The following is a 27,635-nucleotide window of genomic DNA, read 5'->3' as shown; positions in this document are numbered from 1 at the left end:
ATTTTTAAACAAACTTTTATTATGTAACATTTTTCACAAAAATCAATAATAAGCGAGATATTTCGATTTATTTAATTCAGGCCCCCTTATAACCCCCCTTTTAAATAATTTATTTTGAATGCCATATAGCCTAAAATCTAAGTTACAACGAACTTAATTTATATTCTAATTTTCATCGAAATCCGTTCAGCCATTATCGCGTGAAAAGGTAACATACATACAGACAGACATACAGACAGACATACAGACAGACAGACAGACAGACAGACATACAAACAAAAATTTCAAAAAAGCGATTTTCGGTTTCAGGGTGGTTAATTATATATGTTAGGACCAATTATTTTTGGAAAATCGAAAATTATCAGAAACATTTCGGCTACAGATTTATTATTAGTATAGATTTTAGCGACCTGATAGTTAATGGTGTAGGCCAGCCGTGGCGAGAACGTGACTCGCGAGACATTGTGGCTCGCAGTGATAGCTGTGCATTTCGCTTGCTTCTAACCTCCGCCAACCCCCACCCTCTCACTCACTGGAGCCAAACTCCGTTCCATTTGTATTTGTCTCTGACCTGCGAGTGGCATATGTCTCTCTCGAAACCATGTAGGAAAGTCCCAAGTAGGATGGGAGGACGCATTTTTTTTTGCTGTCAATATGATGAGAATATTAAATGTATGATTTGTTCACAAGTATTATGAGGAAAACGGTTGTATAACATAAAACGGCATTATACTACATGTTACTGATGAAACATTAAAAGGTTAAGTGTTATTGTTGTTGTTATCATCATAATCATTATCATCATCTCTGTACGTCGACCCTTTTTCAGCAGATGTAAGAATAATGCGGTTAGGTCTTCAATTTGAACTCACTGATTTACTATGTGATGTCAAATGAAAGCTAGATGCAAGGACTTGACAAATGTTGAACTTTCAAACCTTTGCCAAAAAATAAATATCCGAAGCTTCGTTCTTTCGCTTGCTCTGTTGAAGCCATGTTCGCTACAACTTACGTTTGTGAAAAATTATTTTCAACAATGAAAATAGTAAAAACCAAATTTAGATCACGACTGACAGACAAATACCTTCGTGATCAACTACGACTGGCAGTAAGTGACATAATTCCTGATTTTGAAACTTTGTCGCAGAGACATTCTGAAGACAGTTAATTTTAGGATGTGATATTGTTCATTTATTGTCCATTTCTTTCTTCGTTACACGTACTAAACATTAGGTTGTAGCCTTGTACTGTATAAAATTATATTCAAGTGACATAAGGAAAATGAAAATCCGTTAATAAGTCAGACAGTTGCTTCACTTCCCCTTCGGGTGTCCGCCTCCCTCCATAGGTGCTATGCACGTTGCAGGTTACACAGTGGCTCGGTGCACGATTATATTTTCGCCACCGCTGGTGTAGGCTATAACCCCTTTCAATTCAGTGTGGATTTAATCAGAAAAATCAAGATTATTCAAGGGAATTATATGGCTGCCCGTAAGGAACTTGAATTGATAGATCTCCAATCCTTCTTAGCGCTGAAATGCTGTATTTGTTTTAAAAAGAGACATTCATAGCTTCTGGGGAGCGGAAGATACATTAAGTTCCAAACATTGCGAAGTGTTTCAAATGTCTATGTTCGGGACGACCTACCTATGCGAAAAACTTTCCCACTTATGAAATAACTTCCTCAATCACAAATAATCACGATTAACTGATCACATCTGCAGGACTGTTTACATGTAGCTGTAAACGATTTATTCTTGGACATCACTGAATTTCTGAGTAACATTCAAGTTCCCCTAACGAGTGTTTTAACCCCTTCAGACCTGAATTTATATAAAAAATACTGGTCACATAATCATTCTGGGGATCCAAAATTCCCAAATCAAGTCTTCACAGAAAATCAAAATTTGGGGCCAATTTTGACCCCCGGGGCCCCAAAATTTTAAATCTGATTTTTAATTCAAGTATAGAAATGTTTCAAAAATAACATTCTCCATTTCTATCACATTGAATTTTTCAAAATATTTAAAAGTATCGAAGACATTCCAAAAAAGAAAAAAAAGAAACAATGTACACTATATAATGTACACCAGGCTTGAAGGGGTTAAAAATGTATTAATGTATTTAAATACCTATTTACGTAGTTATTTTTATCTTAATCGTGTATTTGTATTAATATAGGTACAGTGCATCAGTTAGTCATAGATTTCAAAAAGGCATATGACTCGGTTAAGAGAGAAGTTTTATATGATATTCTTATTGAATTTGGTATTCCCAAGAAACTAGTTCGATTAATTAAAATGTGTCTCAGTGGAACGTACAGCAGAGATCGTATTGGTCAGTTTCTGTCAGATGCGTTTCCAATTCACTGTGGGCTAAAGCAAGGAGATGCACTATCACATTTACTTTTTAACTTTGCTCTAGAATATGCCATTAGGAAAGTTCAGGATAACACAGAGGGTTTGGAATTGAACGGGTTACATCAGCTGCTTGTCTATGCGGATGACGTGAATATGTTAGGAGAAAATACACAAACGATTAGGGAAAACACGGAAATTTTACTGGAAGCAAGTAAAGCGATAGGTTTGGAAGTAAATCCCGAAAAGGCAAAGTATATGATTATGTCTCGTGCCCAGAATATTGTACGAAATGGAAATATAAAAATTGGAGATTTATCCTTCGAAGAGGTGGAAAAATTCAAATATCTTGGAGCAACAGTAACAAATATAAATAACACTCGGAAGGAAATTAAACGCAGAATAAATATGGGAAATGCGTGTTATTATTCGGTTGAGAAGCTTTTGTCATCTAGTCTGCTGTCAAAATATCTGAAAGTTAGAATTTATAAAACAGTTATATTACCGGTTGTTATATATGGTTGTGAAACTTGGACTCTTATTTTGAGACAGGAACAGAGATTAAGGATCTTTGAGAATAAGGTTCTTAGGAAAATGTCTGGGGCTAAGAGGGATGAAGTTACAGGAGAATGGAGAAAGTTCCACAACGCAGAACTTCACGCATTGTATTCTTCACCTAACATTAGGAACATTAAATCCAGACTTTTCAGATGGGCAGGGCATGTAGCACGTATGGGCGAATCCAGAAATGCAGAGTGTTAGTTGGGAGGCCGGAGGGACAAAAACCTTTGGGGATGCCGGGACGTAGATTGGAGGATAATATTAAAATAGGTTTGGGGGAGATGAGATATGAAAGAGAGTGGATTAATCTTGCACAGGATAGGGACCGATGGCGGGCTTATGTGAGGGCGGCAATGAACCTTCGGGTTCCTTAAAAGTCATTTGTAAGTATACAGACAAAACAAGCAAGAAAACAAAATGTCCCTGGGCAAGTGGGCCTAATTGTGGACTTTCTTTAGTTAAGCCAACACATATTTTATATATTATTTTAATATACCGAAGTACATATGATATTTCCATGCAGATTCTGCATCATCATATGATGAAAGAGTAATGGAAAGGAGAAAAATTCTCTCCAGCGCCGGAATTTGAACCCGGGTTTTCAGCTCTACGTGCTGATGCTTTATCCACTAAGCCACACCGGATACCCACCCTGGCGTCGGACAGAATCGTCTCAGTTTAAGTTCCAACTCTTGGGTTCCCTCTAGTGGCCGCCCTCTGCACTACGTCATAGATGTCTATGATGTCTCCGGCACTCATAACGAGTGCACCTCAGCACATGTGTGGACTTCAGTCCTACGTTCATAGACATCTATGACGTAGTGCAGAGGGCGGACACTAGAGGGAACCCAAGAGCTTGAACTTAAACTGAGACGATTCTGTCCGACGCCGGGGTGGGTATCCAGTGTGGCTTAGTGGATAAAGCATCAGCACGTAGAGCTGAAAACCCGGGTTCAAATCCCGGCGCCGGAGAGAATTTTTCTCCGTTCCATTATTCTTTCATCGTATAACACATATTTGTTTAAAACACTTTTTATAGTATATTAACATATACGATTTAATATCTATGGTAGCTGCCTCGTCTACTGGCCAGAACGCTGGACTTATAATCCTGTGGACCCTGGTTCGATTCCCGGCTTATCCCCCCGATTTATAACTTGTGTTGGGCAAGTCCGTGGTCCAGGTAACAGGGTTTTCTCTGGCAGCTCCGGTTCCTCTGTGGCCTTCCAACAAGTCTCCATAATCACCTCATCGCGGGCGTAGTGTAGACCAGTCTCCAATGGCGCAACGACTTTGTCGGTAAATTGGTCTACACAACTGGCTTCATCTGGGTGAATGACGAACAGTCAAATACCCGCCATTAATTAAAAAAGTCTATGATCATATCGCGTGTGTAGATCTTCAGATATATCAGGAGACCACTGACTATTATTAAGTTCATATTTCCACTGTCGTGTGTTCACGTTGCCTAATCAAATTTCGTGTTAATGCAAATCTAGTCTTTCAGGTTGCATAATATATACGTCACTGTGTTCGTTAACAGAAAACCACAATTCCAAGTCACACAGAGATTGTGTGCACTCGTTGTGGGTCTCTGGCGTTTCGTCAGCCCACGCGAGTTGTGTGGATATAAAGGGAAAAGTTGAGACGGTGTCGGGTGGAGTTCCCGGGTAGCTCAGTGGTAGAGCGCTGGTACGTTCAACCAGAGGTCCCGGGATCGATACCCGGCCCCGGAACAATTTCGTGTTAATGTTTATGATTATTTATTGGTGATTCAGGCGGTATGTAAATTTCCAATCCGACATGTCTTTGTAGCAGAGGAAAACCACGAAAAATACCGATCAGAATGGACGGCCACAGGATTTGAACCAGGGTTTAAGCCAGTGGTTCCCAACCAGTGTGTCCCATGGCGTGTGTCGCGAAATTTTGGAATTGAAAGATAAAATTTTATGCCATCCAAAAAGTCTTTTTACAACGCATTTATTATTTATAACGAAGTCTTCAACATGTTTTTTTTTCTTCTCTTTTCCATTTTTTAATTTGTAATTACAATAGTATCTGCTTTACCTCTTTTTTCCGTGTTATATGCAATTCTAATGCACAACACAATGTCAATACGGCGGTTGCTGTCGTCTGCGATACAAAGAACTTTTCTGTTGATTTTCGAGTTTGGCATTTTTTCCGGTTATTATATGCTTATTTAAGTTGTGTTAACTCTCGCTAGTGGTTTTATATTTTATTTTATCCGTCTTAGTATTTATTTTATTATTGTAAATATTTTTGTTTTATCACTATTATTATTATTATTATTATTATTATTATTATTACTTGTCTATGCAGATGACGTGAATATGTTAGGAGAAAATACACAAACGGTTAGGGAAAACACGGAAATTTTACTTGAAGCAAGTAAAGCGATCGGTTTGGAAGTAAATCCCGAAAAGACAAAGTATATGATTATATCTCGTGACGGGAACATTGTACGAAATGGAAATATAAATATTGGAGATTTATCCTTCGAAGAGGTGGAAAAATTCAAATATCTTGGAGCAACAGTAACAAATATAAATGACACTCGGGAGGAAATTAAACGCAGAATAAATATGGGAAATGCGTGTTATTATTCGGTTGAGAAGCTCTTATCATCCAGTCTGCTGTCCAAAAATCTGAAAGTTAGAATTTATAAAACAGTTATATTACCGGTTCTTCTATATGGCTGTGAAACTTGGACTCTCACTCTGAGAGAGGAACATAGGTTAAGGGTGTTTGAGAATAAGGTGCTTAGGAAAATATTTGGGGCTAAGCGGGATGAAGTTACAGGAGAATGGAGAAAGTTACACAACACAGAACTGCACGCATTGTATTCTTCACCTGACATAATTAGGAACTTGAAATCCAGACGTTTGAGATGGGCAGGGCATGTAGCACGTATGGGCGAATCCAGAAATGCATATAGAGTGTTAGTTGGGAGACCGGAGGGAAAAAGACCTTTAGGGAGGCCGAGACGTAGATGGGAGGATAATATTAAAATGGATTTGAGGGAGGTGGGGTATGATGATAGAGACTGGCTTAATCTTGCACAGGATAGGGACCGATGGCGGGCTTATGTGAGGGCGGCAATGAACCTTCGGGTTCCTTAAAAGCCATTTGTAAGTATGCATGTATTATTATTATTATTATTATTACTATTATTTATATCATCAGCAATATTATTTGAACCCTGTAAAATTTATGTAGACTACTGGACTGTACCCGAGCACGAGCATTATGCTCATTTCGGGTATCTATTCATATGTATTCAATTCAAATGTAAATTGTAAATAAATTTGAAAAAAAAAAATGTTTTTTATCTGTACTGTCTATTGTAATTGGGGCTTTGCCCTGTTATGGACATAAATAGATAAATAAATGTAAATAAAAGACACATATTACTTTTGAGACAGACTTTACCAATGAAACGTGAACATCTGCAACAATAAAACAAAATATTTTTGTAAATGAAACTGTCAATGAACCTGCAACAATACTCATTTTAAATTTTTCTTTTTTTTTTTAAGTTGGTTATATAACGACGCTGTATCAACTACGAGGTTATTTAGCGTCGGTGAGATTGGTGATAGCGAGATGAGGCCGAGGATTCGCCGTAGATTACCTGGCATTCACCTTAAGTTTGGGAAAACCTCGGAAAAAACCCAACCAGGTAATCAGCCCAAGCGGGGATCGAACCCGCGCCCAAGCGCAACTTCAGACCGGCAGGCAAGCGCCTTAACCGACTGAGCCACGCCAGTGGCTTTTTTAATTTTTCTGCCTGGCGATAATTCGAACGGAAGTGAACACTGCAACAATGCTTAGTACAGTAGAATTCCTCACATCCGGCAACTGTGGGACAAAGACAGTACCGGATAACTGATTTTGCCGGATAATTGGAAAATACGGTTATAGGTTATGTAAAGACACATTGTACTGCACAAACATTTTTTTTTCCATGTTGAAATTTAGTAATTTTCATATAGATATTTAAAAATAAAGTTTTGAAATACGTACAATGTTTATTTTTAGTACTGAATACGGTAATGCACATTAATCAGTTCGTAATTATTGTAATACATAATAGCGTAATGACTGTTATAACTCGGCAGGCCTTGTGGTAAATTTTACAAAGTCAGAATATCTAGTAAATGGTGGGGATGGCAGAAATTTGATATCCTCTAATGGCATAGTGAGGTCAGTGGATCAATTTAAATATTTGGGATCGGTTCTCCACTAATCTGGTACACGCTTTAAAGATGTGGAAAATCGTGTCATACAAGCAAGAAATGCTATAATAGTGATATACGTTACAAGAGCGGTATGTTGACGTTTTCATGGTCGAGGAAAAGATTGAAAAAGCGAAACGTAGTTGAGCTTTTTTAATTTCCGAGAACATGAAAACAAACATACCGCTCGTGTATCGTACATTATTTTGTGCGAAGATCGTTTATTACATACTTGAAAGACGAATTTCTAATTAGTTGCAATGAAATCTCCAAGTTGGTTTCTGTTTAATGACGGCAACTTCGGAAAACCAAAATATCTTTCTTCAACATTGTTGCTATAAAATGTTTTCTGTGTTTACTATACTCCAGCAGGCCGTGATATACGTCTGTCTTTTTTTTCCCCCAGTCTATAAATGCGAACTTAAAACAAACGGTAAGGTTATGTAATGATTTATTTTTCATCTTAATATTTTAACAATATTATTTACATAACATATTGCAGTAATAACATCCGCATCTGGAATCTTGTTGATTTTTTAACGGCTTCCTTAATGTTACTTGTATCAGGAATGCAATAAGTTTCGTGTAGTAGTAGACTTTACTTAATTTTTGCAAATATTTAAAAACAATAATTAACATTGCAATTTATGTGAAATTGCAGGGGTAAGTTTCCAATTTATAATTATTACTATGTTAAACGTCTCTAAAAATAATATGTTAAAAGCCTAAAGCAGTAAAATGAATGTCGCGCTTAAGCGGTAAGAAGAGGGAAATTGTTATGTGTGTTACGTTGGGAATACTGAATATGGTATTTCACATTTACCGCGTATTGTTCTGTGCGGAAAACAAGCAAATACGCACGATCTCGCACAAAACAACTTAATGGCATGCTTTGGAATAGGGATGTTAGAATGGAGACGAAGAAAATGATACGTGATGTAATTGTAGAGAGTATCTTGACTTATGGAGGGGACAGCTGGACTCTGACATAAAGACAAAGAGACCGGTTAGATCTGTGGAAATGGATGGACTAAGAAGGAGTCTATGCATATCCCGTCTCCAGAGGGTCAGAAATGACACGATTTTGTAAAAGTGGAACATACAAGAAGATGTGATCGACCGTTTGGAATGTCAAAGGCTTCAGTGGTTTGGACATGTTCAGAGGATGCTCGAGGAACGATGGCCTAAAAATATTTTCAATTGGTCACCCACAGGGACGAGAAGAAAGGGACGACCTCGACTTACATGAAGAGGAGGAGTTGCTGAGGCTATGGAGGCTAGAGGGTTGGAAAATGGATGTTGGGATGACCGACAACAATGGAAAAGGGGAATAAAAGGCAACCGCTGAAAGTGGAAACGCCTATAAAAGTAAAGTAAAAGCAAGTAATAGCGTAAAAAATACTAAAAGTTTTCGAAACCTTATGACAATTTTAAATGGCAGTCATGTGACGTGAAGAGCAGTTTGCCAATGTCGCAAATATGAAGACGAAGTAGCGCTCGATGATTTAGGCGTAAGAATATTTTGCTTGCGTTTCGCAGAATCCATTGTGCAACAGCAGCGCTTAGCGGTAATAGCCATGATACTATCACTTGAATGAAATTTTTGCGCGCTGTAGGGACATACAATTTCACATATTCCTATTTATACTCACCCAACACCCTTTCGAAACGGGCGAGTTCAAGTGGTAAATTTAAAGATATTGTCTTTGAGCATTGTTTGCAAGGTCCAATTGGCAGCTTACCGATGCTACCCGACATACAAGGACATAATGTTTTTTTTTTGTCTGTTTTCACGCGTGAACAATGTAAAGAGTAAACACGATATGCGGCATGTGCGATCCATGAAAACCAGACGCATCTTCGTCCGACTATTTTTTTTTTTTGGCCTAGCCAAAAGTGCCCTTGTTTTGGTATTGCCGGTTATTTGGGTGTTGGATACGAGGGATTTTATTGTATTATGAAAAGTTACATTAATAAACTACATTAGTCATTACATATATTATAAAACGTTCATGTATAATAATAATAGTAATAATAATAATAAACATCCCAAATTTTCTGGTAATTTTCGATTTTCCAAAAATAATTGATCCTAACATATATAATTAACCACCCTGAAACCGAAAATCGCTTTTTTGAAATTTTTGTTTGTATGTCTGTCTCTCTGTCTGTATGTTTGTTACCTTTTCACGCGATAATGGATGAACGGATTTCGATGAAAATTGGAATATAAATTATGTTCGTTGTAACTTAGATTTTAGGCTACATGGCATTCAAAATACATTATTTAAAAGGGAGGTTATAAGGGGGCCTGAATTAAATAAATCGAAATATCTCGCTTATTATTGATTTTTGTGAAAAATGCTACATAACAAAAGTTTCTTTAAAATAATTTGCGATAAGTTTTATTCCTTGAAAAATTTTGATAGGACTGGTATTTAATGAGATAAATGAGTTTTAAAATTAAAATAACTGCCATCTAAAGCCGTATAATGAAATAAAAAACAAATGACTTCGTCTATAAGGGGCCTTGGAGAACAACAATCGAAAGCTATGAAAGACAGCCTACAGAGAATGTTTCTGTGTTTGTATGAAGTAATATCGGAAGCTAAATTAACCTATTTGTATAATTAATTATTATTTCACCATTGGAAAGTGTAGTTTCTCTAGATGGACATAATGCTATAATGTCATTACAGTAACTTCTGATATAATATAATGTAATATAATATAATATATAATATAATATAAGTTATTTGAAGGGTTCAGAACCATAGCGGGCCAAACGTCATTTACTGAATACGTAGAAAACAAGGGTTAAAATTAAGTTATTATCATAATTCAATGAAAACCTATAACAAGTAAAGTAAAATATACACATTAAATCTAAATGATGTCAATGTTCATTAAACTATGGTTGCATGTAATAAAAATTAGAAACATGTTAAAGGAATTGTCATTGCACCAATGAGTGGTCTCTGGACCAAAATGATCGCATTTTAATTATTTGGATGCAATTTAAATTAAGTAACATATTAAACGATTTATCCTTCTATCAAACACGAATGTTCCCTGGATCAAATGTCCTATTTTAATTATGTAATTACTTTATATTTATTTCTAACGGGTGCAGCGGAGCGCACAGGTACGGCTAGTAATAATAATAATAATAATAATAATAATAATAAAGACAAATATCTGTAGAGCATGTAAAATTCAGGGAGATACAGTTACAAGCCACACAGCTGAAGTAATAAGTAATGTATTAATACTTATTGGAGTGTCATCTGAGCCATAAATGTTAATTCCGAGATTCATCACTGTCGGTATCAAATGGGTCTGATTCTTCATTTTCACAATTATCGTCGTCAGAACTGCTTTGAATGCAGCAAGAATTTTCACTTCGTCTTGAAGTGGATGCCATTTCGATGAGGCTTATGACTAAGGGGCGGATGTTGATGAAGTCATCTTCTATTAATATGGAAATCCTTTCTATGTCAATATTGACATAAAAAAATTAATTTACGTTGCATTTTTTGAGCTAATAGGTGATTTATATACAATTTTTCCGACATTTTTAATACTTTGAAGATCTTATAGATAATTTGGAATGCATTTTACTTTCTTCTTACAGATAGGCCTCTTATATATTTTTTAAGCAAATAGATCAGTAATAATTATCTACTGAATACATCAAATATTCATATGTATGAGGTCTCTCCCACCTCATTGAATATTACACGACTAATATGAATAGTCTATTGTATTACTACTATTAAATACGAGAAAAATTCGTACCGGCACCGGGAATCGAACACAGGACCTCTCAGCTCTGCGCGCTGAGCGCTCTTACCAACTTCAAAGAGGTGGGCGAGACCTCACACATATGAATATTTGACGTATTAAACCGTTAGCAGTTGTCATGAAACTGACGTTGAATATGGCCACAAAGTCATTTAAATATGCGCTCCTGCATATATGACGTGTTTCGTCTCAAGTGTAGGCAGTAAGGCCGTAAAATAACATTACGGGAGAGGTTCGGCCAGCGCCGTGGATTGTGTCCCGGCATGGCTCAGTTGGTAAGAGCGCTCAGCGCGCAGAGCTGAGATGTCCTGGGTTCGATTCCCGGTGCCGGTACGAATTTTTCTCGTATTTAATAGTAATATCTACTGAATAATTGAATAACAGTGAAGTTTGGGTTTTATAGTTTGAAACAAACTTTAAAGTCTATACTTCATTCCACTGAAGACTTCACCTCACATGACGGAAGTAATTTAAAATGCTTCACAACATCTTAGTTTGTGAGGGCTTTGACCACTACAGTTCTTTTGTCGGTATGAAATGTCTTTAGAATTTGTGTTTGCAAGGAGGGGAACTTTCACCGTTTCCTGGACAATAGGATGTTGTGTCCCCAATATGGTTCGGAAGGAATCTACTGTAGTAGACAGCATTTTTAACACGAAGACTGCAAGAATGCACGCTGCGCCCACAATTTGTTTTGTCATTCACACTTCCTCATCTGGAAGGTCTGGTAATAAAAGTGAAGAGTGAAAGAAGGAGGAGACAGAGAATGAAGGCACTGACATGGACCACCCCCGATGGAAACACATTGTAAATCCTCTTTAAAATCTATAGTTTTCCCTTGAAACATTCATTTTGTTGCATGCCCTTTTCCTTTATCTTAGTCAAATTCCAGGAAATTGCATCCTCTCTCCGAGTTTATTGGGCAGTTATTGAAACAAGGGGCCGTATTCATAGACTTTTTAGCGCGGGCTTCCGGTGGATGATCAGCGAACTAACGTTTTCGTATTCATAAACCAGTTTTAGCGATATATGATATGAATCCTGTGCAAGTAATCAGTCGATAGCCGGGGATAGTTTAGCACGCTCTAGCGTGGGCTAGCGAAATTTCTATGAATAGCACCCAAGGTGACTGATTTTTAGCAAGTTGCGGTGCGAGTACTTTGAATAATATTTAAATGTCATTTTCTTTAATTTTATGTCATTTTTCCATTACTTTAAGGACATTTTATTATACATCTAGGTAGAAACATGTAAATGAGGTACGTTGAAATTTAACACAGGAAAGTCTTACCATACATATTCCGACATTTTATTGATTATTTTAAGTAGATTTTTAGGTCAACAACATCTGGCCCCTACTTATGACTATGTATCTTCTCAACTTCTCACAAGATGACAAAGTAAATAACAATCACTGTCTTTTTTTGAGGTCTACTGTAGAAACAAGAAACTTCAACTGTATTTAAAGAGGGAGGTTCAAATAAATTGTAACAGGAATCTGAAAAATAATAAAATTGTGGCTTATGACTATATCTCCCAGAGCCCTTCTAATCATCTTGCGATTCTCCTCAGCTCTCTACACGACCCCCCAAGGGTTCGAGACTCCCACTGTGGGAACCACTGATGTACAGTATTAAAATATATCTCTCCAAATAATATAGAATGCGTAATTCGTACATGGTAACAGACTTAAAATCCTAACTATACCCGAGGAATTATTTATATTGTTGTAGGAACATGACAAAATATACGAATAGTATTGTACAATTATCTCAAGGCGAAAGTTCGTGAGAATTCTGGAAAAATCCTTTAGATATTCCAGCATTACGAGAAAGTCTACAATTACGAAAAACTTGAATAAAAGATGGATCAGGTATTTGTATATGAAAGGCCCCAAGTGGAAATATTACGAATTTTTTTACTGAATACTTCATTACTGAACAAAAGGTAAATTTAAATAAAAAATCACACTTCACAAAATAAAGATACAAATGAAGATCTACAGAGGTGTGAAAATTATTAGAATAATCTTAATTTTAAAGGTTTTTTAATAGTTCCTTCACAAATATCCATTGAATTGATGAATATTGGTATATAATATTACTATACTGATGTAGGATATATTTACTACTAACAATGCCAGAAAGCACTGTTGTACATTGGTATTTTTCTTATTTTACAATTGTTATGGGAATTCAGAAATTATTATATTATGTTGGCGGAATTGGAAACATTAAAATTAATTAAGAAATGCTTTAAACAAATTGTTCTTTGCGTTTACATTGTTGTGAAGGTTCAAATGAACGTATACATCTGTTTTGTGCATATAATTTTTTATGTTTCCAATTCCGCCAACTTAATATAATAATTTCTGAATTCCCATAACAATTGTAAAATAAGAAAAATACCAATGTACAACAATGCTTTCCGGCATTGTTAGTAGTAAATATATCCTACATCAGTATAGTAATATATATAACAATATTCATCAATTCAATTAATATTTGTGAAGGAACTATTAAAAAACCTTTAAAATTAAGATTATTCTAATAATTTTCACACCTCTGTACTCTTTAAGAGAAAATTCATTCAGTTTGCATTATTTTTCGTTAGTCTTCAAATAGTCTACATAAATCTGTTTTACATGGACAGCCCAGCCCACTCTATCCAGCCATCACACACGAACATTTCAAAATCATGCATAACAGATCTATATATATGTTTACATTAACAGTTAATATCTTCGGTCAGCAAACAAAACAAAATCTAAAAGCAAATGCGTTGTATAAAAACAAACAGTATGAAAGTATGTTGAATACAGCTTAAACTGAATACTACTCTTATCAAAGTGGCCAGGTGAAATGAAACATGAAATTTAAAATTCCAGATTTTCGCATTCTTAAGGCGTTTAGAGAGTATTTAAAGAACAGTACAATTCATGGACTTCAGTACATCGCAGAAGATAACCGGAACTGGACTGAAAGGTGAAAAAGCATTACGTAACTATGTTACTAGTGGGACAGAGATACTCCAGAAAAGTAACACTAAATTTCATTTGGAATAAAAGTGTTTTCTAGTTCATAATGATGATATTATAATTTAACCTCAGATATAATTAATCGATCGATCGATCAACCAATCAATCAATCAATTTTATTGTCAAAAACTACAATTTCCTGGGTTATAGATAGGGACCGGATTTTTTATGTAATTATATATTATATTCCTTTCAACCTAACCGTATATAAATAATAAATCTTTGCGAATCTTGTAATTACCATTAATATATTAAAATTTGATACTACATATTTTTACATATTTACCCCCACATTACATATTATGGCTTGGTATTACATAAATCTATATATTTAGAGGTTTTATTCATTTTTACTTCTCTGAAAGGGGGGAAAAAAAACTTATGCTGGGGAAGTTTACAATTTGAAATACACAGACTTATAAAAGCCTTTTAAAGTCTGTGTGATGTATCTTGTCTCACTGCGAAAAGAGAAAGGAGATATGTCTAACTTCGTCTGTATTGTTATGGCAATGGGGGAATGGAGCTTTGCCGTCCATCCATCCAGTAGCGGAAGGGACCAGCTGATACATTCTGTAGTGCAAAATAAAATTACAAAATATCTCTCTTCGTACTGTGTAATTCCGTCATTGAGTTTGTCTTTCAAGAAATTGAGTTCCGGTAGCCTGTACAATAACAAGGTTTTGAAAGCAATACTGAAAATTTACAACCCTCCTAAAATCTCCACCCTCATTTGAAGGGACTTGGTTTTATTGCTACTGAGACAAGATAAACCTTACCAGGTATACCTACCCACGAAAGGATATATTTCGGGACGAAACATAACGTCCTTAGTTCCAGAAAGTAATAGAGGCACTCACCCCATACCACCCACTGTGAGTGAGTGAACAAAAGGCAACCTCAAAAGGCAACCTCTCATAAAACTACCTTGTATTGTAAAAATCACTCAGAAAGTAGCGTTGCTTTCATGAGGTGAAGTGGGACGAGGACGACATGATTTGTCTCGAACTATAATTGTTCTGCACACGTCTTAACAAGCCGTTCCCATGCAATTTGCAACCTTACCCATCCTCTTCCTAATCCTTCCATGGAAAACCCATGTCAAGTCTGACATGAGCAGCAATAAAGTAGCCGACTTTTGAAAAGAAGTTGAAGTGAAGGAACAAACTGGAAAGATGTTAAGAATGAAAATAAGCAGCTTTTCAGATTATTGCTTGACCTCTTTACTTTAAATTTAGTAGACCTATAGGAAATGGGATTTTCCGAGCAATTGGAAAGTAAGGTTCTCGGCTGGAATAATCCTACCCTTCTGAATGAGACTGGAATGTCACTTTTCAAACATAAGTTTGTAAATGCCTATTGTTCGAGGTTTCAGTAGGTACTTTGTTTCTTACAGGGAGCAGATAAAATGCATGTGTCCTACATCTCCTCTTATTTTCTCCTAATCCAGTAAAGCGAAACAGTGCTTGCAGTACTGTTGCGTCATTCATTTCACTCAGTTCTCTAGTTTTAGTACTTACAGTATTCAGTACAAGTGAGTTTATCTACTGCTTTTAACTAACTAAAATGGTCTCTGTATCTTCAACCCTAACGACAAAAATAAAATCATGGATTGCGATGGACGAAGCTTTCACTACAGATGGAAAAATAGTAATGTGTCAAGTGTGCGGTAAAAAAAAGTCGGGTGCTCTATGAAATCACAACTGGAGAGTCTTACCTCTCCTATACCTGTCAGACATTGATATTAAATATTTTCATGATTTTACACATTTTGGTACATATTCAGCTTATTTTTCTTACATAAATATGTACATATTTCACACCTTGATATTACATAAAAATCCAGTCCCTAGTTATAGACAAAGTCAAAATATACACTAAAATACAATGTTAAGTGATTAAGTAAAAAAAAACTTAATATTATAAAATGGATTGACAATAAGCCAGTATTTTAAAACAGATTTGAACCTCTTTAAGCTAGCAGAATGGGCATAGCTCGGCAATCTATTGTAATAATGTTGAATGAAGCATTGCTTACTTTTGTATCTTACATTACGAGTCACTATTAAATGGTTATACCTAATGGAGTAACTGTGGAATTGACATTGTAGATCAAAGTAAAACTGTTTTCAGGAAATGCACATATATGCACAGTCAAACCTCCATAAATCGAATTCCAAGGGGACAGCAAAATACGATTTATAAACGTTTTGTATGAGGCGTTTTCTAAAAGTAAGTTCCTTTTTCAATTATAGCCATTATTTTGCGCATACGTGTTTTCTTCTTCAGTCCTCAGGCAAGCTGTGCATGCAGTTTCAGAGCTTCAGTCCGTGTGTGTGGTTAGTTGTGATCAGTTGAAATGTTTAAAGTGATCGAGCACCCCGCCAACTGTGAGATGCGGTCTGTTATCCATTTCTTGAATGCGAGGAACATCAAACCAGCTGACATTCATCGTCGACTTTGTGAGGTGTATAGTGATGATGCCATTAGTGATGGAATGGTCAGGAGATGGCCACACACAACTCGTGACACCCAAAATTTCATCTCGAAATTTGGCTGGGAACAAATTGACCATCCCCCCTACAGCCCGGATTTGCCTCTGAGTGACTTTCATCTCTTCCTGCACCTCAAGAAGTTCCTCAGTGGTCAACATTTTGATGGCGACGAGGAAGTGAAAACAGTAGTGCGGGAGTGGTTCGTATCGCAGGCAGGCGAATTCTACAATGGGGGGATAGAAGGATTTGTGCCACAAATCGATAAATGCCTCAATAATGGTGGAGATTATGTTGAGAAGTAATTGAAGTGTGGGGAATACAATGCAACAAAAATGGTTTGTAAATATCTTCCCGTTTACTTACTACACCCTTTTGGAACTCACTTTAAGAACACGCCTCGTATAATCGAGTTTCAAGTTTGATATTACTTTAGATGTCTTACAATAACTCTTAGTAATAATTTTGATTATGAAAGTCTATAATTTAGTTTGCTTCGTTACGCATTTGAGTTTTAATTTCCTTTTCGATTGTTACAATGGCAGAAAATATATCATCTGCAACATCACTACATGTTTCCGAGAGGCAGACTTCTACGACATAGGGATACAAAAGTTGTCTCATTTCTGGTGGAAAATTTAAATTAAATTATGGTTTAGTTTATGATGCTCGCAACTGCCGAGGTTGTATCAGCGTCGTTGGTACGCCAGAATTTTGTCCCGCAGGAGTTCTTTTACATGCCAGTAAATCTATTAACATAAGCCTGTCGCATTTAAGCAAACTTAAATGCCATCGATCTGGGCCGGGATCAAACCCACAATCTTGAGCACAGAAAGCCAGTGCTATATCGACTGTGCTACTCAGGTCAACATTTCCGATGAAGAATATGTTTAAAAATAGTTCAATATCTATATCTGTTCCAATAAATTTTCCCCGTGAAATTGTGTTTCCTTTCTGTAAACTGCCCCAGGGAAACTTGCTTTCTGGGGGGCCCTCGTAATTGTGCTCGAGTCGCCAAAATTTGTATAAGCACTCATTTTGACATTAACATGATGAAAAAAAAAAGTTTTTTATCTGCTCCCATAAGAATGTTTGCTTGTTAGCAGAAACTGGCGATTCTGTTGATGGCTCCTCCTCCCCATCATTTTCGTCTTTATCACCCTGCTTCAAGCTGACTGAACCCCATAACTGCGATATCATTGTCGAAGTCCACAAAGTCACAAAAAGTAACATCTTCAGTGTTGAAATGAGTCATAACAGCGTTCCATTAAATTTCCATGTTATTTGTGACACACACTAGTTCCTTAGGCATGGAAAAAAAACCCATTTCTTAAAAACAAATTACTATTGTTTTCTTGTCTGCATTTCTCCATGATTATCCACCATTCTTACTGCCTGTAGAAGGTTAATTGAGCTGAGTTTCCCAGCCTCCATATCTGAAATGATTTTCCTCACTACTTCCTTCCATATAAGATTTTGAAATTCTTAACACTTCCTTGATTCAAAGGTTGTAGCTTTAATATGCCAGCAGAAAATTTACTTCTACCAACTGAAGTGATGGAATTATATTATTATTGGCTGGGTAATCAATAATAGTACATTATGCAACGAGCCTATAATGAAGGTAATTAAGAAGTGAGTATGGATATTTATGAAACGAGCGCAAGCGAGTTTCATAATTTTCATATGAGCTTCTTAATTACCATTATAGGCGAGTTTCATACGACTCTTTATGCTCGACCATATTTCTAACTTGATATTATTAATTTTTTAGCAATGTCCCGTATGTTGTGAGATATGCGCAGACGCACAAGTATTGATTTTTTCCGAGGAACAGATGTCCACATTGACCTTGCTAGGCCATAAGAACCTACATAGATAACATTGAAATTAAATTAGACATTGAAAAACGAGATGACAAATTGAATTTATTTGAATATTATTTACAATTAACGCTAATTATTATAGTAACAGAACAAAACCTTCTGCAACAGTATTGCATTTCCAGCCTCATTGACTTTTCGCTAATTCTCTTTCGATTGCATATCCGAGAACAATCGATACTTGTGGTTTTATAACGGTCGAAAGCTGACCTGTCATTGGCTGAACAGTTGTAACCTGAGTCGTCATTGGCTGAAAGACCTGACCTTTAATGAATAGGTGTACTTTAATGACATGCATTTAAGGTCTGCTACCAGGTGTATAATTACTACATTTTGGCATGGTCGAGCATAAACAAAATTATGTTTCACAAAAACAAACCCAGTGGAAGGGAAGGGGTCTGGGAGAGGAGAACTGAGCAGTTTCGATTTATAGAGGGTCGGCTACCTTAGATTAGATTTATAGAAGTTTCCACGAGTAGATTTGATTACAGAGTATAGTACTGCCTTAAATTCGAATTATAGAGGTTACATTTCCACAATATCCACCTGGAAATCCCATCCCCCCTCCAAAAATTCAGTTTATTTATTGCTTTTTATTTGTATTGCTAAGATTTTTGTTGTGCAGAAGAAGAAAAAGACTAAAACTTCGAATTGCCAAGGGTTTTGATTTATCAAGGTTTGATTGATCGAGATTCGACTGCATTCATTTTCTTTTTATAAATTGCATGTAAATCAGTGGCGGCTCCTGCATATTTCTTAAGAGGAGGAAAGAAGTTAACAGCACGAAATGACACCTTCTTGAATGAAACATGCTATAAATTAGCCTACATGCATACATGTAAGACCAGGTAGTGTTGGTGTTGGCCTTCCCTTCTGTATAGCAATAATCTGTTCTTGTAAACTGAGTTTCCTAAACTGTCCAAAATATATTATGTTTTCACTTCCATTCATTGTTGAATAATTGCGCAAATTAACAATTACAAGGAAATTCACAACCTCGTAGAATTTTTCAAGCATACTATAGCATCACACATGTTGGAAGAGACTGGCTACTAACTCGTAACCGGAACCGTTTTACGGAAATGGGAATAGGAAACAATCTGAGGAAAGCGAGAACACTGCACCCATCCACGTGTCTGTGTTGCCACATGTACATTTTACAATTTCAGTATCACATGCTTTTGAAGAATGTCAGTTCTTGTAAAGTCATACTATCATTATTGTTCAAAGCTCCCGGTGGCCGATTAATTTTTTATGTTAAAAATGATGTAGTTTGGTGTATCTACTTTCAGTTTCAAATATATTTGTACAAAACTGACAACTTGGCTGTTGCCCTGTCTAGTAAACAATGAATAGAAGTGAATTTCAGGGGCCAACTACGTAGAACTACTTCCTCTTTGTTTTACATAAACCCGACTTTAACTTTCAAATATCCACGAAAGTTTCAAACCACGAATAGTAGCCTATATAAAGTGCAATGAATAATATTTTTGATTTATAATTAGAAAAAAAGTTTACATGGTGTCTTTCATAGCGTTTCGTTAAAACTGTTTTTGTTGTGTCTCCTCCTAGATGTGTTATAGTCTGGTTGAATGCAACATCGTTAGGTGGCAGCAATAGCGAGCTTGCTGCACGACCAGTCGGTTTCTATTTCCCGCCCATGCGCTGATTCAGAGGAGGATCTCCTCCCTCTCCGTTCATTTACTTGCTTTAAAACTCTGCTTCTTTCTCTGGCCGCTAGTGCGCTGTTGTCTATGTGTGTTAACTGCAGTAGAGGAGGAATGGAGTGCCTTTCCTACACACAGATAATCTCGCATCTTTCTCACAGTTTTCTACAGTACATGAGCGCGCGTCATTTAAAACTCGATCAACCGAGTTTTTCTTATAGCTGTGAACTTAAAAATTATCGAATCTTCCTCGAATTTCAAGGCACATATTTTATTTGGTATTTACTTTCAAAAGAAGAAAATGTGAGGAGGACGTTCCTCCCTTCCCTCCCCTGAGGAACCGCCACTGACGCAAGTTAATATTTTACTTGTATTTTACACACCATGTAACAAGTTTTCTATACAAATTACTCCATTGCGGCAGATTATTCTGGACAATTGCTGTATCAGTGTCTCTGTGGGGTACAATCATCATAGCACTGTCATCCTATAGAGAGCTCAGAGATCATTCTGTGAGCTTCGTTGTCGAGACAACATACTTGGACTGGAATACAACATTCCCTGCTATCACAGTCTGTGCGGACACAAATGGGGACTATGTCTGGGACGTGTTTGAAGAGTGAGTACACACACACACCTGCAGGTATCTTTTATCACTGTCCTTCACTATAATTATTTATTTTTTTCCATGTCCAGATTTCCTTTAACTTAATATTAAGGCAGGACTGATGGGAGTCCCTCGAACAAGAAGAGCAAATGTATGTTGGGTATAATTGGCCCTACCAAATAACATCTTAGGTGAGTCAGGGTAATTTGGGCATTGTAGGAAGCAGTAGCAGCCGGTGATCGAAATCCTCGGAGAGGCCAGATGCAACTAGTCTAAGTGCCTCCGATAGGAAATGTTTATTTATGATATTAATTATTATTATTATATTATTATTAATATTACTATTATTATTATTATTATTATTATTATTAGCCTACTATGTTCCCCATAGTCCACACCTGTGGAGTAACGGTTAGCGCGTCTGGCAGCGAAACCAGGTGGCCCGGGTTCGATTCCTGGTCAGGGCAAGTTACCTGGTTGAGGTTTTTTCCGGGGTTTTCCCTCAACCCAATATGAGCAAATGCTGGGTAACTTTCGGTGCTGGACCCCGGTCTCATTTCACCGGCATTATCACCTTCATCTCATTCAGACGCTAAATAACCTAAGCTGTTGATAAAGCGTCGTAAAATAACCTAGTAATATATATATATGTTCCCCATACCAAGATGCAATAGAAACTCGCGTTTTAAGGTTATCTGTCAGAAAAATTGTCAGCGATGTCAAGACTCTCTCTTTATTTAAAACTTCCTTTCTTTCAATATTATTTCTTCTCGAAAAAGGACACTAACAATGAATTAATTACACCAGCATTATTTCTCGAGTTTGTTTCTGTTTATATTTTCTCGAAATACATAACATTGGCCCAGATTCATTACTGTACTAAAGTACAGTAGTCTAGCAGCCTAGCTGAAGTCATAAACTAAGACATTAAGGGAGGGAATAGTGTGGGTCTCTGCCTGCCAAAGAGCTGGAATTTGTGTTATTTATGGCCTATTTAGGAAGACAAGTCATCATTACTATTCCCACCCCACTCCTACCCTTGAGGCCGGCCCATGGATGTGAGAAGTGAAACCTGACCAGGCCAGACGAATTGTGCCTCAGCTACAACGTTTTAAGCGCAAGCTCAAAGCCCGCGAAAATACAGGAAATTCAGAAGCCAGACCCGGCACGAGCGATTCTGGCCTCAGGAACAAATTTTACTGCAAAACAGATCTATATACATCACAAAGTTTTCAAATGCTTCTACAGCGATATATGCTTCATTCAAATAACTAATACATTTATAAAAACACAAAATTTGATTTCAGTTAAGCCAAGTGACTGAGGCCCGGCCTCACTTGCCTCAGTCAATCAGCCGCCACGGGTAGGAAGCAGACAACTAGACTACGTGACTGAATACATCTACCTCGGCCAACTAATGTCCTTTCACAACAGACGACAGAACGAGATTCAGAGAAGAATCGGAAATGCATGGAAGAGATTTTGGAGCCTCAGTTTCATTCTGACAGACAAGACATACAATTTAAAATTAAGAAGTGGAGTCATGAACAGCTGCATCCTTCCAGTTCTCCTATATGGAGCACAGACATGGTCTCTAACGGAAAGAGAGTGGGACATGCTGAGACAGTGCCAATGGAAAATGGAGAGGAAGATGCTGAACATTACATTCAGACACTGACTACGTAACGAAGACATAAGAAGACAAACACACCTCAAAGATGCAGCAGAGATGGCCAACAAGCTGAAGAAGAAATGGGCAGGACACGTGATGCGACTCAACGCGAACCGGTGGACACACATCCTTACGACATGGGACCCAAGGATTGGCAAACGGAACGCTGGAAGACAGAAGACAAGATGGGCAGACGAACTTAGAGCAAGATTCGGCCATCTATGGTCAAGAACAGCGAAAGACCGACAACAATGGAAAACTAATCACAAAGTGACTTGCAACCTAAATAGTGACTAGTGAACAGTGGACCCTTCAGATATGACATTACAAAAGTGACCATCATTCCCGGAGTGGCTAACCGGGAACTGCTTGACAAGCCACCCTGCATAGACAGGAGGCCCTTGCCCTTCATGGGATTTCGTGGTTAATTCTAAAGGTAATTTGTGTACAAGTTACAATTTACTGAATAAAACTTTATCCAATCTTCAAATACATGCCAACTTAATACACACTTGGAATGTAGGCTTTCATGGCCGGCATCATAGGGATTGATGTTATCCTGGCTAAAGGGCCGTGGTCTGTTGGAACTGTTGCTATCATACATTTCGTCTGCTACTCCGGCAGACATCATCAGTGGTGTGGCATATGGGAGTGCAAAGATCTCCTTAATGTGCTGGAAATGAGTGGGACTGTGATTGGTTGCCTTACGGTATTTAAGATCGGGATGGATCGTGACTCGCAGTTGTCGCACCGATGGTCAACATGTTGTGATGAGCTACCATCATGTTTGGCTGTAGTATGAATGGTTTAATGCGTGTGTTTCTCAGGGCCAAGTACCATGCTTTGTGCCGTTTTAGTTTCGGCTCTCTGTGTTTCTTTCTTTCTTTCTTCTTCCTTATTCATGTCTTTTTTCTGTTGTTAGTTACCCTTACTTCTCATAGATGGCATTCTATTCCGCCATTTTAGGTCTCTTTCTTTCTTTTATAGATAGCTTGTTTTCTTTCCGCCATTCATGGTCTCTTACTTCTCACGTATAAGGAACGAATTTAAGTTATCACGTGACATGGGTTTTAGATTTTCAATTAGCCCTATTCATATTAATTATTAATTAGCGTCAGTTCTCCTGAGAGGGCGCATGACGCGGTGCAGTCTGGGGTCGACGCTTGAAGAATATGGCTGTGTGACAGCCGTGGAGAGCTGAGGGGCTTTTTTTTAGCGACTATCTGTGATGGGATCACGGATAACCCAGTCCAAAAAGGGACGTGTACTGCTGTAGTCGGGGCTCGATCGGGGATAGTGCCTTACTAAATGTAGAAGCGTGGCCGAGCTGTGGTGTGGCGTGCTGTGTAGAGATGAGCTTAAACGATATTTTCAAGTATCTGTGACAACTGTGACTGTGACAATTAAATATCTGTGACTTTTATCGGTGATTTTGTCACACCGATATTTTATATCGATAAGTAAGCACAATATGCATGAATTACACTGATAAAAACTAGCAGGAAATATTAAAGAGCAATGAAATGTGAATACGATTTCTCTATACACACCACACATCAGTGATTTATATGGGAAAATCCAACAAATAAATTATGTACATGCACCATTAACAAATAAATACCCACCTAACTAAATAGTAACATGTCGAAAGTTAACCTCGTGTACCAAGAGGTTATATTGTAGATAGTGAATCATTTGATAATTTTTAAATGTAGTTGGGTATGGAGAAATTGAGGTTATGTGATTATTCTAATCGTTTTAAAAATTAATCCTTTTTATTGTATATATAATGGATAAATTATTTTAAGTCGTGCATTAAGATTATAATATTGAGTCATAGAATAAAAATTAACGAAACATACTGTAAGTACTCGGAAAAATATTGGAAAATAATTACAAAACAAAACAGTTGATTAGACAGGATTTTCCATAAGATAAAGTATGGTAACCAATAGTATTATTATTATTATTATTATTATTATTATTATTTAAATCGTACCACCCGATTGCTGTTATTGTATCATGCGCATGCTCAAACTCACGACGTAGAGGAGAAAATACCAGTCACAGAATACTGAATACGGAGCAGATTTCGATAGCGATATTTTGTCACAGATATTTCGCGTCATCAGTCACAGGTTTATCTGTGACAAAAAAATACCTGTGACAAAATATCGGTTTGTGAAATATCGGCCATTTCTAGTGCTGTGTGATAACGGAGGCATGAGAGTGGAAGAGAGACCATTGTTGTTTGGTTTCGAGACTGGCCTACCAGGGATCATAACAGGTTTTTCTACATCAGTAATTGTATGTTTCTTTTGATTAGTAGAAGTATATTTGATTTCATACCGAGTATTAGGTAATCCAAGAATAAGCTGGCATTCAACAAGTGTATATCTTACATTGGTTGTGTTTGGTTTCATATTAGTGCTTTCTGCCACATCCGACAAGTTTGGACTTGTCTAGCAAGTTACTTATACTTATAATCTGTGGGTATAGATGGTGTTACTATTGTGTGTAATGGTGAATGCCAGTTGAGTGACGATTAGTGGCAAGCCAGTTGCGATGCATAGGTGGAGTTATAGGTGGCTGTATTTCTACTGCATCCCTTTTGTTCATCTTCCAATTATCGAAGTGCTAATTAATAAATGTAAATGGATAGTTGATTATTTATGCTGAGTGTTTTCTTTTGTACCACCTCACCCATGAGACAATCGACCCTATCATACGACTGACGGTAGGGCAAAACTTTATTGTTTAAGTATTATTTACTTATTATTTATACCAACTATTCAACTTAAACAGAAGCCCACCGTTGCAGCTTGATTGACTTTAAGGCCTTCTTCCTTCCAATTGAAGTTGTTCTTATGCTTGTAGATTTCAATGGCCTCTCGATGTAATCTGACATAGAAGTGTGGCATGCCGCCTAGGATGTCAGTGTCCTCGAACCTGATGTTGTGCTCCACCTCTTTATATGCGATGTTCGGCTACTGCTGATTTATCTATGTGACCTAGGCAGCAGTTTCTTCTATGTTCAGTAATTCAGGTCTTGAAACTACTCGAGTCGTCCCTATGTATACTGAGCCACAGCAGCCCGGGATCCTGTAAACTCCAGTAGTCGATAATCAGTCACATATGTCCTTGGCCAAACGTAACCAACTGCAGGTCTGTTTCATTGAAAGGAAGACTTTCTCTATGTTGTGTTGTTTTAGTAGCTTCTGCAATCGGTAACCTGTTTAAAGTAAGGAAGGAATACGGTGCCTCTCTTGGTACGACCTTGACTGGGGCTGTGCGGTGTATGTCTTCTAGGTTTTATTTTTATTTAAGTAGGTTATTTTACGACGCTGTATCAACATCTCAGGTTATTTAGCATCTGAATGAGGTGAAGATGATAATGCTGGTGAAATGAATCTGGGGTCCAGCACCAAAAGTTACCCAGCATTTGCTCAAGTCTTCTTGATCTCTCTTGCAGAATAACCATTGCCCTCCAGTGTAGACCTAAGATGGCCCATTTCTTGATCGAGGTGTTGTGGATCGGAAATCTGCTTGGCCCGGTCGAACAAAGTTTTCATCATTGCCCGCTTCTATCTGGGGAGATAGTTAGAGTCTTTGTGTAAATAGCGATTTGTGTGCATGGGTTTTCTGTAAACTTTGTGACCGGGAGAACCATTCTCCTTTCTGCATACCAATACATCCAAGAAGGGCAAGGCAACTGTTCTCTAATACAGTAAAACTTCCCAATAGCGGACAAAGCCGGGGAAAAATTAAATGTCCGTTATTGAGAAGTGTCCGCCATTCAGAAAATCGTTAGTAAGTATACAGTACATTAAAATTTCTCATACATATTCAACACTATATTTTACAGTACAGTACAGTAGACAGTGAGATTGTTTACAGTATTCATCCAGAGAGAAATCCCTAGTAAAGGCATCTTATTTGCTCTAGCACGGCAGAAACATTCATATGTTAAACTGTCAATGGCAAGCCTCTCAGTTTTAGGAAAAGCTCTTTTTGTGTTCTCATTTGCATTCTCAGTGTATGATTTTAAAATAGCATTCTTGTTTTTCAAAATTTCACTAACTTGATTTTTTCCCACATTAAACTTTGTGCCTAGCTCGCGAACACTTAATTTCTCCTTCTCAACTATGCTTTACAATATCCACTTTCTCTTTTAGTGACAAACATTTACGTTTTTGTGACATTTTTAATGTGACTGTACTTCCGAACACTCAACTTGACAAACTAAGAAAGTAAGGACTGCTCACGTACAGTATCACAACTAACAACTGTGCTGCTTACCTTCAATAAAGTACAAGAACGTTTAAATGCACGATAATGATTGTTGCAAAGAATCCTGTTTAATTTACAATCGTCTTTTTCTTTTTTTTCTTTCACGCTGTCCATTATTTGGAAGTTTTAATTGTTGTTGGAGATACATTTCAGTGTCCGTGTCCGTTATTGAGAATGTCCGCTATTTGGAAGAATTTTATCATAAGGGCCAATGTTATTTTGCAGGGGAATTTTAAAATGTCCGCTATTGAGAGGAATCCGCTATTGGGAAGTGTCCGTTAAGGAAAGTTTCACTGTATTAATATCTCTGATACCTACATCATATTATTCATTTTGTTCCTAGTGGACATACCCCACTATTCATGTAAATACTTTGGTACTTAGGTCGTTTCACTTTTTTCAATTAAATTGCAGGAGAACTATTCAATAACATTGGAAATTACAAACAGACATTAAAGAATTATAGCTAATCAATAAATAATTTTTCTGTATATGTATCCAAATATGGCGGCCGGGTAGCTCAGTTGGTAGAGCAGCTGGCTACGGACTGGAAGGTCCGGGGTTCGATCCCAGGTGGTGACAGGATTTTTTCTCGTTGCCAAACTTTCAGAACAGCTCCGAGGTTCACTCAGCCTCCTACAAAATTGAGTACCGGGTCTTTCCTGGGGGTAAAAGGCGGCCAGAGTGTGGTGCCGACCACACCACCTCATTCTAGTGCCGAGGTCATGAAAGCATGGGGCTCTACCTCCATGTCCCACAAGTGCCTTCATGGCATGTTACAGGGATACCTTTACCTTTATGTATCCATAATATTTAATTGAAACCGTTATTTTTCTTGCCTGAATAAATATTATTTTGATACTTAACTCGTTATTTATTTCAATGTTACATTATTACGATGCATATAACTCCGTGAAAAAAGCAATAATGTAATGCAGAAATGGACACACCACATATCATATCCAAGGCAAATGGCAACATCACAACCTTCTTATTTTAAAAAAATATTAAG

At 37.2% G+C, this 27,635-nt stretch overlaps 2 protein-coding genes across 2 annotated transcripts in view; one reads left to right on the top strand and one right to left on the bottom strand.

The window, feature by feature from the left end:
- LOC138714649 (uncharacterized) overlaps positions 1-27,635 on the bottom strand; it is an 80,652-nt gene that overhangs the window by 46,454 nt on the left and 6,563 nt on the right. The gene's annotated exons all lie outside the window — the stretch shown is intronic.
- The window catches only part of LOC138715601 (sodium channel protein Nach-like), a 53,601-nt gene continuing 42,475 nt past the window's right edge, over positions 16,510-27,635 (top strand). Inside the window, exons 1-2 of the mRNA XM_069848676.1 lie at positions 16,510-16,805; positions 20,404-20,673. Coding sequence (XP_069704777.1) covers positions 16,510-16,805; positions 20,404-20,673 — 566 coding nt within the window. The remainder of the gene's footprint in view (positions 16,806-20,403; positions 20,674-27,635) is intronic.

This window comes from Periplaneta americana, chromosome 15, assembly GCF_040183065.1.
Source record: "Periplaneta americana isolate PAMFEO1 chromosome 15, P.americana_PAMFEO1_priV1, whole genome shotgun sequence".
Classification (NCBI taxonomy): Eukaryota; Metazoa; Arthropoda; class Insecta; order Blattodea; family Blattidae; genus Periplaneta; species Periplaneta americana.
Note: the sequence above shows the minus strand (reverse complement) of the source record. Positions and strands in the feature narration are given on the sequence as shown.